Raw genomic sequence first — 14,713 nt, 5'->3', positions numbered from 1 at the left:
CTGTGTCCCCTGCGTTGGCAGGTGGATTCTTAAGCACTAGACCACCAGGGAAGTCAGTTTAACCAAAATCCCTTACCCTCAATATCTGATGGACTTCCTCATCCTCCACCAGCCCTCCACCTGCTGTCTGATCACCCTGTCCTGCCTTCAGCAGCCCCCTTCAGTACTCTTCCCTGGAGAATCCCATAGAGAGAGGAGCCTGGTGGGCTACAGTCCATGGGGTTGCAAAGAGTTGGACATGACTGAAGTGACTTAGCACGTATGTCTGTCAGTTTCACATACACGTCTCGTTTACACCCCCGCCAACAACCCGAGAGACTGAATATACAGAAACAATAGCCAGACCGTATACGACCCTCAAGTCTCAGCCACATGACATATATGACTCTGATCCTCAATTACCAGCAACTAGTCCAAGAATCCAAACCACAGCTGCGTGACAGCCCAGAACAGTCAGAGTTTGGTCCACAAATATCAGGTTCCTTATTATTTGCCCCTGCATCCAGCTCAAAACCAACCAAAGAAAACCAAATATGCTTCTTAATACATCTACAGAAGGTGCTAACCTCCAGCTTTCTCGTGATTACAATCATCTCCCATCACTGCTGACACTCCCTCACTTTTTCCTCTCTAAAGGACTCCCACTGCCCTACCTGCCTTTGTGTCTGCCAAATGCAAATGGTGGTTGCTGGCTCTCTCACTACAGCAAGCTCTGAATCAATAACCTGTTTGTTCTCATTTGCAACCCCGTGGACTGTAGCCCACCAGGCTCCTCTGTCCATGGGATTCTCCAGGCAAGAATACTGCAGTAGGTAGCCGTTCCCTTCTCCAGGGGATCTTCCCAACCCAGGGACTGAACCCAGGTCTCCTGCATTGGAGGCAGATTCTTTACCATCTGAGCCATCATGGAAACCCCAATACAGTTAGAGATGGATTTAAAACTCAAGTTTCTCTTTCTCCACATCAACTTTCGAGAGTATAGAAATTATATAAACTCCCCACATTCTTTGGCCAACTGGAACTATGGGTACTGTACAAATTACTATTAAATGTTTATACAGGCTCACCCTCAACTCAGGACTTCCCATGTGGCTCAGTGGTAAAGAATCTGCCTGCAGATGTAGGAGACATGGGTTCGATCCCTGGGTCAGGAAGCTCTCCTGGAGAGGAAAATGGCAACCCACTCCAGTATTCTTGCTGGGATAATCCCATGGACAGAGGGGCCTGGTGGGCTACAGTTCATAGGGTCACAAAGAGTTGGACAAGACTGAGTGTGCACGCAGCAACGCAGCTCCCATCTCGCTCAAAAAAGGAAGAAGTGAATCACTTAAAACTTAGGAAACATGTCTCTAAATCAAATAAAATCACGTTCAGGAGGAAATCAAGAATCAAGACCTCAGAGTTTGTTGCCCTAAAGGTCTGGGAGCCAGTGAAGAGAATGAAAATAGAACGTGAAATCTGGTGCAATGGGTCAGGGGACCTGCAGCCTCTATTGGACTGGGGTGCAGAGTCCACTCTGAGTCCAGCTTTTATTCCTGGTTGCAGACTACAAGACTTTCTTTGATCTATCTGTCCTAAGACACTATACTGACACAGTCCAGATCTCCTTGCTTTTACCCCAGGCCGTTCCCTTCTGGGATAGTCTCGGGAGCAATCAGCAAGTGCGGAGGCAGTGTTCCTACCTAACGGCGACGCGGTGTTCCAAGGTCCATGCTTTCATGATCCCAGTCACACTCCCTTCTGGGTCTGGCCTTGGGGTCTGTAACAAGGCTATTATTCTAAGAAAACCATGAAAAAAAATCATCAATACAGTTTCTTTATATATGCTGTTCCTCCAAGTGCTATTTCTATGAAATTTCTCAAGGCTGTGAAAGTACCTTGTTAGGAATTCCCCCTACAAGAGTCCACCTTGACTAGTCTTCTATATGTCAGAAAATCCTGTTGGTGCCGTTTTCCAAAATATATTCAAAGCCTGGCCACTTCTAACCAGCTGACCTACTGCCACCCTGGCCCAAACCACCACCCTCTCACCTCTCACTCTGCTTAGCCAAGTCCTGTTTTTCCCTTAATCCCCAATGTCCATCTGGATAAGAGGCTCATTACACTGTGTTTTAAACAGGTTACATATTTCTGTTCCTTCTCCAACCCTTTCCCCGTGAACTTGAACTCCTTTGGGGCAGAAACTGTATCTTTCTCCTCTCAGTTATTCTTAGCATTTCAGGCACAGTGGGAAAGACAGCAACCAAAAAAAGTTTGGGGAACAAAGGAATGAGGAGGCAGTGTAAAAACTTCCCAAGACTCCCCTCCTGAACACGAGGCAAAGGAACTGAAATACACTTAATGGTTTTGAAACTGACCAGAAGTAAAGAAATAGTGCTTGCGGTGACTTTAAAAAAGAGAACTGGGGAAAGTTTGCCGTTCCATTGTGAAGACAGAGAAGAGAGACTGTAACCCAGTGGGGCTCAGCTGGGGGTGGGGGCTTTCCAGTCTCCCAGGGGCATTTGTTAATGGGCATTTTTGGTTGTCGAAACCGGACATCGAAAGCTCCTGACATCTCATGGGTAGAGAGCAGAGATGTTCGCTGATGTCCTGCTGTGCACAAGACCCACCCCATCAACAAAGAATCGTCCAGCCCCAAATGCCCACGTATCAACAGTGCGGAGGCTGACAAACCAAGCTCTTATCCACACGTGGGCAACTGCAGGGGTGGGGACAGGGTAAGGCAGGGAACGTAGCTTGTCTGAGGAAATGTAGACCCAGTCTCAAAGGATAAGCATGCATCGCAAAGATGGAGAGAGGGGGCAATACTATAGTGGGGTGGAACCAGGTAAACCAGGGTTGGAGAGACAGGAAGAGGCGCAAGGTCCTTAGGAAGTGGCAGCGATGTGGCTGAGGCATGTGAGGGGGTGGCTGAAGGCGGGGGAAAGGCAGATGATGGTGAGAGTGTGAACGTTCTTGAATAACTGTCCCTGAGGTTGAGGCTTCGTCTTGAGGGAACGAGGCCGGCGTGGAAGGACACTGAGGAGGGGAGGGACAGGGTTGGAGCTGCATGTTTGCTCCCTCTGCTGCTGGTGGTGGGGATGGGCTGGAGGGAGTGAGACCGGAGCCCAGGTTTTGAGGAGAGGGGGTGTTTTAAGGCTCAGGGGAGAGAGGTCACACTGGGATAGAGACAAAGCATCTGGGAGTTGGTGACTCAGTGGAAACTGGCAATGAGGGAGGAGGGAACTGAAACAGAAGCCTGGCCATGAAGAGTTGAGATAAGCCTCATACTTCTCCTTTGCTAACTTGTATGTCAACATCCTTTCCCCATAACCATACAAACACCTGATTAGGGTGCCCCGGCTTTATAGCCTCGAGTCTGGCGGTCTTTAGTAAGTCTTTAGTAAGTCTAATGGTTACCTGGGCAGTGTTTGGCTGTATGGTGCACTCTGATCGGCCACTGGGGGCTGACTGAGCGCAGAGCACTGCACCGTGCCTGTGGACTCGAATTCACTGAATCCTCAAAACAACCAAACGAACCAAGAAATGCTGTCATCCCCATTTGATGCAGAAGCAAGCGGCAGTAGCAAGAGCTTAAGTGGCGAAACAGGTGCCTGAATCCTGGCAGAACGACTTTGAGCTTAAATTATTATGATTTTAATGAAGAGGAAATCTTCATGACATAAAATTAACCAATAGATTACTTTTTTATCTTTTGGCTTTGCTGCATACTGTGCGGGATCTTAGTCCCCAACCAGGGATGGAACCCTCATCCCTGCCTTGGCTGTGACAGTTTCACGCACTGGACCACCAGGGAAATCCCCTTGTTTTTTATCTAATTTTTATCAAATTAACCATTTTTAAGTGAACAGTTTAGTTGCATTTAGTATATGCACAATGTTGTGTAACCAGTACCTCTAGTTTCAAAACATTTTTCCTCACCCCAAAAAGAAGCTCAGTACCCATTAAACAGTTACTCTCTATTTCCTCCTTGCCCAAACCCCTCGTTGTTTGTTATTCAGCCGCTCAGCCATATCACACTCTTTGCAACCCCATGGACTGAAGTACTCCAGGCTCCCCTGTCCTTCACTATCTCCCTGAGTTTGCTCAAACTCATGTTCAATGAGTTGGTGATGCCATTCAACCATCTCATCCTCTGTCGCCCCCTTCTCCCCCTCCCCTCAATCTTTCCCAGCATCAGGGTCTTTTCCAATGAGTTGGCTCTTTGCATTGGGTGGCCAAGGTATTGGAGCTTCAGCTTCAGCATCAGTCCTTCTAATGAATATTCAGAGTTGATTTCCTTTAGGATGGACTTGTTGGGTCTCCTTGAAGTCCAAGGGACTCTTCAAGAGTCTTCTCTTTCCCAAAGCTCCTGGCAGCCCCTCATCAGCTTCCTGTCTCTGTGGAGGTAAATATCTTGGATGTTTCGTATAAATGGGAATCATACACTATGTGACCATTTGTGTCTGGTGTCTTTCATTTAGCATATGTTTGGGTTCATCCATGATGCAGTGTGTATCTGTGCTTCTACTGCTGAATGATGCGCCATTGTACTGCCTAGTCACTCAGTTGTGTCTGACTCTTTGCAGCCCCATGAAGTGTAGCCTGTGAGGCTCCTCAGTCCATGGGATTCTCCAGGCAAGAACACTGGAGTGGGTTGGTGCCACTGTATGGATGGATCATATTTTGTTTATCCATTCATCCACCAATAGACATATGGATTTCTATTTTGGCTATTGGGAAGGCACTTACAATTTTTTTGTTTTCCATTATGGTTTATTACAAGATATTGAGTATAGTTCCCCATGCTACACAGTAGCATGTTTATCCATTCTATATATAATAGTTTGCATCTGCTAATCCCAAACTCCCAATCCATCCCTCTCCCTGCACTCTCTTGAAAACCACAGATCCGGTCTCTATATCTGAGTCTGTTTCTGCAGTGATTCAGCCATATATTCTTTTTAATGTCTTCCCTGGGCTCAGTGGTAAGGAATCTGCCTGCCAATGCAGGAGTCCTGGGTTCGATCCCTGGGTCAGGAATATCCCCTGGAAAAGGAAACGGCAACCCACTCCAGTATTCTCGCCTAGAGAATCCCCATGTACTGAGGAGCTTGGCGTGCTACAGTCCACAGGGCCACAAAAGAGTCAGACACGACTGAGCAGCTAAACAATGACAACATTCTTTTTCATAGTATTTTCCATATTCTTTTCCACTGTGGTTTATTACAAGAAACTGAATATGGTTCCCTATGCTATAGAATACGACCTTGTCTCCTGTCTTAATGTTTTTTCTTTTTTCGAAATACAATTGATTTACAATGTTGTGATCATTTCTGGTATGGTAAAGTGACTCGGTTATACATCTCTGTACATTCTTTTTTACATTCTTTTCCATAAGGACTCACCCCAGGACACTGAATACAGTCCCCTGTGCTATCCAGAGGAAACTCGTTGTCTCTCAACTGTCTTACTGTTGATGGGCATTTGGGCAGGTTCTGTTTTTTCAGCCATTACAACATGCACTGTTGTGAAAACTTTGGATACATTTGGTGAACATGCATACACGCTTCTGTTGAATGCATACCTGGGAGTTGAATGGTTGTCTCGTGTGCTCAGTGTTAGAGTGACAGGCATTTTCCAAAGTTGGTTGTACCTATTCTCACTCCTACCAGCACTTTGGAAGAGTTCCAATTGCTCCACATCATCACCGACACTTGATATTCTTTTTTTCTTTGAAATGCTATTTATTTTTTGGCCATGCCTTGAGACATGTGGAATCTTAGTTCCCCAACTAGGATCGAAACTGTGCCCCCTGTATGGGAAACAAAGTTTTAAACACTGGACCACCAGGGAAGTCCCAACACTGGATATTCTTTAAGAAAGCATTTTTTATTGGATGAAGTACCCATGATATAAAATTTACCAATGTAACTATTTTCAAGTGTGCAATTAAATGGTGTTAAACATGTTCAAGTTGTGTAACCATCAGCATCGTCCATTTCTAGAACTTTTTCATCATCTGAAACTGAAATTCTGTATCCATTAAACATTAACTGTCCACTGACTCCTCCAGTCCCCAGCCCCTGGTATCCACTTTATAATGCTTTTCTTTAAAAACTGTGGTTAAAAAAAAATGATATAAAATTTACCATCTTAACCATTTATAAGTGCATGATACAGTAGTGTTTATTATATGCATCTTGTTGGCCATCAAATCTCTAAGAATGTTTTCATCTTGCAAAAATGAAACTCTACACCTATTGAATAGTAACTTCCTATCTCCCCAACCTCTGAGTATCCCCCGGGGACCCCTCTACCTTCTGTTTCACAGTTTAATTTCTTTGAATACTTCCTATAGCTGGAATCACGCAGTATTTGTCTTTCTGTACAACTGGCTTATTTCACTTCATGTAATATCCTCAACACTCAATTTCCTTGATATTATTTTTATTATCTTAGCCAATGTCACTATGCAACTGGCATACCACTGCAATTTTCATTTGTATTTCCTCGGCAGCTACAAAAGTTGAATACATTTCTGTATGCTTCTTGGCCATTTGACTATCTTGCCTTTCTATTTGCTTGTCTTTTTCTTATTGATTTGTGGAAGCTCTTTATATATTCCTTTACATTTTTAAAAATTTATTGTTTAATTTTTTAATTATTTTAAAATACATATTCTTTATATTCTCTGGGTGTCCTTTGTTAGATACATGTATTGGGAAGTATCTTCTCCACCCAGAGAATTACATTTAGATTTACTTAAAAAAAAAATAATACATGTCACACCCCACCAGAAAAGAAAAACAAAAAACTAAAATAATATATGTTGTTAAGAATAGTCAAAAACTAGTCAGGCAAAATAGAAGTATGTGGTAGAATCAAAAGCTGACATCTCCCTCCATTCTGAGGTAACATATCACAAACATGTAACAACACCCACAGTGCACGTGTGTGTGCGTTAAGTCACGTCAGTCATGTTCCACAGTGCATGCTCGCATGAAGAAAGCTGAGCGCTGAAGAATTGATGCTTTTGAACTGTGGTGTTGGAGAAGACTCTTGCGAGGCCCTTGGACTGCAAGGAAATCCAACCAGTCCATCCTAAAGGAAATCAGTCCTGAGTATTCATTGGAAGGACTGATGTTGAAGGTGAAACTCCAATACTTTGGCCACCTGATGCGAAGAACTGACTCACTGGAAAAGACCCTGATGCTGGAAATGACTGAAGGTGGGAGGAGAAGGGGACGACAGAGGATGAGATGCTTGGATGGCATCACCGACTCAATGGACATGAGTTTGAGTAAACTCCGAGAGTTGGTGATGGTGAGGGAAGCCTGGCGTGCTGCAGTCCATGGGGTTAAAAAGAACCAGACACGTCTAAGTGACTGAACTGAACTGAACTGAGGAATATTATCCTCACTTTACAGAGGAGGAAACTGAGGCACAGAGAGGTAAACTCCTTTGACTTGCTTGACATAACACCCTTAGCATTACCCAAGCCTGGATTTGAACCCAGGACTCTCTAACTGTGACCTTCAGCCACTCCAAGGAACCTCACCTTCTCACTTACAGGCTTTGGCTCAGCAGGCAGCCAAGTCTTCAAGAATCAGTATCTGACACACACGTCCCTCAGAGGTGCATTTTCTGGGGGTGGAGACAGGGTCCTATCACTTCCCAATCTTGATCTCTGAGTACTCGGTGGTGTCCCAGACCTGAAAGTTGTGGGTCCTCGGTCTGTGGAAACTGAGGTTTGCATAATAGAGTTCTTGTTCCTTCTCTGAGGTGGAAGCAGCCGAAGCTGGGGTCTGGTAGTCAGAGGGGCTGTCTGACCAGGATTCATTGTAGTGACCCTGAGTGGGAAGAGAGAACGACTTGAGCTGGCCTTTGAGGTCTGGAGAAGGGAACCCAGAGCTTGAGGAGGGTATTTATTCACTTATCCATTTTCACACTCATTTCCTGAGGATTCACTCATTCAGTCACTCCTTCATTCATCCATACCTTTAATCAGAATGGTCTGTTCTTCTTATTACTCATCTCACTGAATCCTTACAACCTCCCTCCATGGGTGATATAAATGTTATCACCATTTTACAGATAGGAAAATAGAGGGAGCAAAGTGAAGTGATTCTTCCACAGACAAGGTCCCTGACCTTGCACTGTCTATCAGGACAAGGAGACAGTATGAACTTGTCACACACTCAAAACTTATCAAATTGCAAATTGTGTTTTGATGGACAGAAGCAGGGTGCTGTGGGCGAGAGTCACAGAGGTCTGCAGGAGACCTGCACTGCCCTCCAGGAGCTCACGGTGTTGGGGGAACAGGCCTGTGGTTATTATAGGGAAGTGTGACAACAGTCTGCCTGGTGTAGGGCAGGGGAATATTTGAATGACATCAATTGGCATGACACTTAAAAAAGAATGAAATAAAACAGAAACAGACTCACAGACATAGAGAACAGATTTATGATTGCCAAGGAGTGGGGTGGGGTGAGGGAGGGATGGATTGGGAATTTGGGATCAGCGGAGGCAAACTATTATATATAGGATGGATAAACAACAAGGTCCTACAGAGAACTATTTTCAATTACCTTGATAAACCAGAATGGGAAGAAATAATGGGATAAAGAATGTATATATATTCATATATATATATATACATAACTGAATCACTTTGCTGTACAGCAGAAATTAGCATTGTAAATCAACTATACTTCAACAAAATACATTATTTTAAAAAAAGGATGAAATAAAGCTATTTGTGGCAACATGGATGGATCTAGAGGTTATCATACTAAGTGAAGTAAGTCGAACAAAGACAGACAATTACATGATATCGCTTATATGTGAAATCTAAAAAAATGATACAAATGAACTTATTTAGACCCCAATGCTGGGAAGGATTGAGGGCAGGAGGAGAAGCGGGCAACAGAGGGTGAGATGGTTGGATGGCATCATTGACTCAATGGACATGAGTTTGAGCAAACTCAGGGAGATAGTGAAGGACAGGGAAGCCTGGCGTGCTGCCGTCCACGGAGTCCAAAGAGTTGAACACGACTGAGCGACTGGACAATATTAACTTAGAAACAGCCAGATGGAAGAGATGCTGAGGGCAAGGTATAGGGAAAGGACACAGTTTCCATGCCTTCTCCAATTGCTTTGTCCTGCTCAAATCTCCACTTGTTCACCAACCCGAAAGCTCTCTAAACCCCATCCTTTGAGGGTTTTAGGGAGGCTTCACACCACAGACATGATTGACTAAACCACTGGCCTTTGGCGACTGAAATCCTCCAGCGCCTCTCCCATCCCTGGAGGTCAGGGGGTGGGACTGAAGGTTCCAGTCCCCTCTGCTTGGTTCTCCTGACAACCAGGCCCTATCCTTAGGTACTTTCCAAAAGTCATCCCATGAAAATAACAAGAGACCCCTTTAACACTCCCATCACTTCAAGTGTTCTAGGAGCTCTGTGTCAGGAATAGGGGATAAAGATCAAATATATATTTCTTTTTATAGATCATAATATCATAGAATACAATAAGCTCATTTGTGGGGAGGGACAGGATGCTGGCGGGAGAACTTGGCAGGGGACAGATTATAGAATACCAGACTGAAGAATCTGGGCTTGATTCCTTAGGCCTGTGCTGTCCAATACAGGAGCCCCTAGCCATGCGTGGCTCTTGAACCCAAGAAATGTAGTGAATCAGTCAAAAATGAATACTGGAGGTCAAAGTTTTTGTATTAAAAAAGAAAAAGAGAGAGAAAGAAAGGGAGGGGAACAGAGGAAGGAAAGAAGGAAGGGAGAAAGAGATACGGAAAGAAAGGGGAAGGAAGGAAAGGAAGAGACAAAGAGAAACAACGAAAGAAAAAGGAAGGAAGGAAGAGAGAAGAGAAAGAAAGAGAAAGAAAATATCCTATTAATAATTTGTACATTTATGTTGACTATTGATGACATGATGTTTGAGATGATACTTTGGCTACATTCGGTTAAATAAAATATTATATAAAAACCGATCTCACGTTCCTTTCTCCTTTTTTTTTTTTTTTAAACATGGCTAGGTTTTAAGTTGTACTCATGGCTCACATCCTATTTCTGTTGGATTTAGACTCGGGGGCGGGGCAAGCACAGGGTGACTGTAAAGAAAAGCTGTTTGGGGAACTTCTTGCTGAGAGCTTAGTGGGGGAGGAGAGAGAGAGCCACTGACCCAGAAGAGAGTGAGGGCTCAGCAGGAAAGGGGCCAAAAGGAGAAGAACTTTGCTAAACGGAAGATGGACAGGACTCGGTGAATTCTAGGCTCCGGCGAGTGCAGAAAGACGAGAGGGTGATTTGAGTGCAACAAGAAACTCCAGAGGAAAAGCAAACTTGGAGGCGGGGGCGGGGTGGGGGAGATCACGTTTTTCTTAGGTGCTAAGTAGGCTGCCGCGGCCCCTGTGTAGGCAGAGGGGTCCGGTGGGGACACTGGACGGCAAGCCGCCCACGTCACTCACCCGGGACGCGGGACGCGACGCTGGGCAGTCGCCATCTTGGCTCGACGCTCTCTCCACAGACTTCTTCCTGTAGATCTTCACCCTGAAAAGAGACCAAGGCCTTTAAGAGGGCTCCTCTAGGGAGTCCAGAGGGACTTCCTGAACGCAGGCCGGTGTCCAGCTGCAGAGACCGTGACCAGAAAGCAAGCGCCCTCCTCCCGCACGGCCAGTGCCAGGGTCCACACTGGGCCAAGATGTCAGGAGGCTGCATTCTTGATGCCACTTCAGCGAGCCACCTCCTTTTCAGCGTCATCAGTCCACCCGTGCCCTCAACTCTGGGCTTGAAGTGTTTTTTTTAAAAAAAACAATTAGTTTATTTTTGGCTGTGGTGGTCTTCCTTGCTGCCTAGTGGCTTTCTCTAGTTGGGGCCAGTGGGGGCTACTCTCTAGGTGCCCTGCGTGGACTTCTTACTGCAGTGCCTTCTCTAGTCGAAGAGCACGGGGCTCTAGGCGAGCAAGCTTCAGTAGTTGTGGCACACGGGGTTAGTTGTCCCACGCCCATGTGGGATCTTCCCGGACCAGGTATCGAACCCGTGTCCCCTGCACTGGCAGGCGGATTCTTAACCACTGGACCACCAGGGAAGTCCTGAGCTTTGGGTTTTGAAGATTCTTTGAGTCTTCGCCCCCGTCCTCCTCCCATTGCACCCACCCCCATAGTGGTCCCCAGCTGAGGCCCCCACTCACACAAAGATGAGACAGAGAGCAAGCAGGGCTGTGATACCGGCTCCTCCGATGGCCCCCTGAACCACGCCAGTCCTGGGTCCTGGTTTCCCTGCAGATATGAGACCTGGGGTGACTTCCAGCCCCCTTCAAGCGGGCACCTGGGCCCCCAGCCTTCTCACATCCATGACCCACGAGTGTGCCCACTTTTCCCCAGGACTCGGTGCTGTGTCCACCATCCTTGATACAACTGCATCCTCCTGTGCCCCCCTCCCCTGGTACCACAGAGGACCTTGAATGCTAGTCCCCTTTAGCCCAGAATCATGCCCATTTCTCTTCCTCTCCACGTTTTCTAGGACCCAGATGCGCGACTTCCCCTTTCCCCAGACCTGGCAGCAGCAGGATCTTCACGATCTGTTTCCCATGGGCGTTCTGGGCCTCACAGCTGAGTCTGAGGTCGGAGCTGAGCCCCTCGCGGAGGCTCAGGGAGCTATTAGCCCAGGGCCCGGCGGAGCTGGAGGCGATCTCAAAGGAGGCGTTACTGAAGTTCCCCTCCAGCAGCCCCTCGCCCAGCCGCCAGTGCAGGGAGGGGGCCGGCCAGGCTCTCGTGGAGCAGCTGCAGCTCAGACCCTCGTCCTCCTGGGAGCAGGAGGGGCCCAGCAGCTGCGGGGGAGCTGTGGGGAGATATGGGAGGGATCAGGGGAGCTTTCCCCTCCCTGGAACCCCAGCCTCCTTCCCCCAGGTGTGTTCCAACTCACTTCTCACAACGAGGTTCAGAAACGCTTTCTTGGAGCCCAGTGGATGCTGAGCTTGGCAGACGTATAACCCCTGGTCCCTCAGTTCCACCCGGGGCAGCTCGAGGACCCCAGGGTTCAAGGAATTCGAGGGGCTCAGGGTCAGGCTCTCTCGGGTCCAGCTGATCATGGCAGGAGGGTTGCTGTCAGGAACACAGTCCAGGCGCAGGGACTGGCCCTCCTGGACTGAAAGAGACTGGCTTTTGCCCAGAGTTTCAGGTCCTGGCAAGACAGAGAGAAAGCTAGCCTCACTCTGCCTATCTCTTCCATTGCTTAGTGGCTCATATTGTCCTGGTTCGGAGCATTGTCGATTTCCTCTGCGTAAAAACTCCCATCGTGGCCAATTTCAAATGCCTCATTTGAAGCCACTGAACCCAGAAGTGGGAAAAGATGGACACAGTTGCACAACTGGCTCTTGCCAACCAGTGAGAGCCAACCCCTAAGGAGAGAGAAGGCAGGATTTGGGAGGAAGATAGAACCCAGGCAGTGGGGACAGTTACATCCATTTGGCAAGGAAGAGGCCAGGTGACATCCATGAGAACAGGGTCGGTGGAAGGGGGAGGCTGGTTTGTAAGCCCACAAGCCAGTGTGGGGGGCTTCCCACCCCTGCTGTTCCCACACCGTCCATCTGAGTCCTGAACCCCAGATCAGCTCGGAAGGTCAGAGACAGACCCCATTTCCGTCACTGCCCCAAGAAGAGAGGTTTTGACGTATACCTGTGCCTTCTTTCTGGTACACTCTGATGGTCAGCTCCTGGGGTGCATCTGGACAGACAGATATAACTGTCCCTTTTCAGGGGCAGGAACATAGGCCTCCCAGAAACATCAGAAGTGGGAAGCAAGTGGAGTGGGGTATCCTCATCCATCCTCCCCAGTTCCAGCAGCCCAGGCCCTGCCTCCCTCTCCCCAACACTGTTGGGGACCCAGCCTCTTGCCCCTCCACCCCCACTCACAGGACACATTGAGCCTGATGGTCGCCTCTGTGCTCACACCAGCTCCGGGGAAGGTCACACGACACGTGAGGTTGGTGCCGTGGTCCTGGGGACTCGGGGTGAGGGTGAGCACTGAGGAGTGGGGACTCTCGGGGTTAGGGGAGGTGAGGGCGACACCGGTCCAGGAGAAGGTGGGGGGCGTCCCCCTCTCACAGGCCCATGGCACCGCACAGGTGAGGTTGGTGGGGCGGCCGGATGCTAGGGTCCCCTGGACGTGGATGTCAGGTGTGTCTGTCAGAGCTGGAGAGGCGGAGACACGGACCCAGGACTGGAGGGGGGACCCCTGTGTGCCCCTCAGAGCAGTTGTTCCCCAGCATCCTGTACCCCTGGGTACCCCCCAGGATGAGAAGACAGGGTTCCCCTCCCACCCTGCCCTGGGGACCCTCAGGACCCCTGTATGTATGCCCTCCACTTGGCCCCATCCTTACCCATCACACGGACCGAAAGCGGATGCCATTTATAACTATATCTCACAGTAGGCCCTCTCTCCACCCTAAAGATGTATGTCCCCGTATCCGTCCTCTGGGCGTCTCTGATGTCCAGGGAGCAGTCTTTGGTCCAGGGGTCTCCAACGAGGAGGAATCGGCCCTGGGTCTCACTGAGCACCTCACGCTCTGGGTTGTTTGTGGCCACTGCGGGATCTCCAGGGGAATCTGTCCTTTCCCGGAACCAGTAGCTGTGAGCTGGGTCAGAGTCTTTCCAGCCTTCCCGGGGATAATAGACAGAGCAGGCCACATGGACACACAGGCCCTCCTGCACTGACACGGACCGCGGCACGTCCAGCTGGTATCTCAGATCCTGAGCCAGGGACCCCGTGGGGAAATGAGGATTAGTCGAGCCCCAGCCCCACTCACCTACCCACAGCAGCGACAGCAGCAGTGGCAGCAGCAGCATCTTTGGGGTGACACTCTTGGAGCCTTGGTGTCACAGGATTGAGAGCAAGCCCCAACAGGAAGCCCAGGGCTGAGGTCAGAAAGTGACAGACCACAAAAGAAGAACTCAGCATCCACAGGCTGCCAGAGCCGCGCGAATCCTGAAGAGGAACCGTCTAGATGAGGCCCCGCTGAGGGTCACAAGCAGCGAGCACTGCCCAGGGGAGGCTCCCGGCTCCCTGTCCTCCACCTGACCCCTCTGCACCTCTGTCCACAGCTGGAAATCAGGCCGGTCAGTCCCCGCCGGGTGTGGGAGGCAGGAAGGGCAGCCGGGGAAGCTCTAGGCATGAAAGATGGGGATGGGTACCCACCCCCCCCCGGATAAAGGAGGTGGTGATTAGTTACTGAGATGATATGACAACGGCACACATGTGCATCTCTGTTTTCGGAACTGGAGCCCCAGGAAGAATGGGACAGACTTTGTGTCATCCTGGAGAACTTCTCTGACACCCCAGGTCCCGTTGATACAGTGAGCTGGGAGTGGCCAGCTCGGAGTTTAGAGGAAAAACTCGATTGCTCTGTGCAGTTAGAAGGTGAGTTCCCGGGTGTAAATGGCCAGAGTGGGTGGGACCAGAATGAAGGTGCTATGAGAACATGATCCCAGGGGAGCATGGGGCTTCTTGATCTAGTAACAGCAGCCTGCCCTGGCCCCCCTGGTGTTGACTGCGCACGCCAGGCCTGGGAGCCGGGCACTGAGAGCAAGATGACAGCCTTTGGGGGCAGGTGGGCCTGCTCTTCTTCCCCTCCAAGCCTCAGCTTTTTCATCTGTGCTGCTGCTGCTGCTGCTAAGTCACTTCAGTCGTGTCCGACTCTGTGCAACCCCATAGACGGCAGCC

The 14,713-nt window shown here is 48.8% G+C and overlaps 1 protein-coding gene across 3 annotated transcripts; it reads right to left on the bottom strand.

Annotated features, from left to right (window-relative positions):
• Positions 1-5,852: 5,852 nt before the first annotated feature.
• On the bottom strand, positions 5,853-13,918 carry LOC618463 (sialic acid-binding Ig-like lectin 5). 3 transcript variants are annotated; one of them, XM_059877095.1, is made up of 9 exons: positions 13,800-13,918; positions 13,374-13,649; positions 12,907-13,185; positions 12,671-12,718; positions 11,919-12,140; positions 11,550-11,834; positions 11,185-11,272; positions 10,463-10,544; positions 5,853-7,832 (listed from the first exon to the last, which is right to left on the bottom strand). In XM_059877095.1, the coding sequence occupies exons 1-9, from the start codon at positions 13,837-13,839 to the stop codon at positions 7,650-7,652; spliced, it is 1,503 nt and encodes a 500-aa protein (XP_059733078.1). In that variant the 5' UTR covers positions 13,840-13,918; the 3' UTR covers positions 5,853-7,649. The 3 variants fall into 3 exon arrangements, with proteins under 3 accessions (XP_059733078.1, XP_015313741.1, XP_059733079.1); XM_015458255.3 differs by having other exon boundaries at positions 11,919-12,176; positions 13,800-13,917; XM_059877096.1 differs by lacking the exon at positions 13,374-13,649 and having other exon boundaries at positions 11,919-12,176; positions 13,800-13,916.
• Between the last annotated feature and the right edge of the window lie 795 nt (positions 13,919-14,713).

The sequence above is a fragment of the Bos taurus genome, chromosome 18, assembly GCF_002263795.3.
Source record: "Bos taurus isolate L1 Dominette 01449 registration number 42190680 breed Hereford chromosome 18, ARS-UCD2.0, whole genome shotgun sequence".
Classification (NCBI taxonomy): domain Eukaryota; kingdom Metazoa; phylum Chordata; class Mammalia; order Artiodactyla; family Bovidae; genus Bos; species Bos taurus.
The sequence above is the reverse complement of the archived record's forward strand: the minus strand, read 5'-3'. Positions and strand labels throughout refer to the sequence as shown.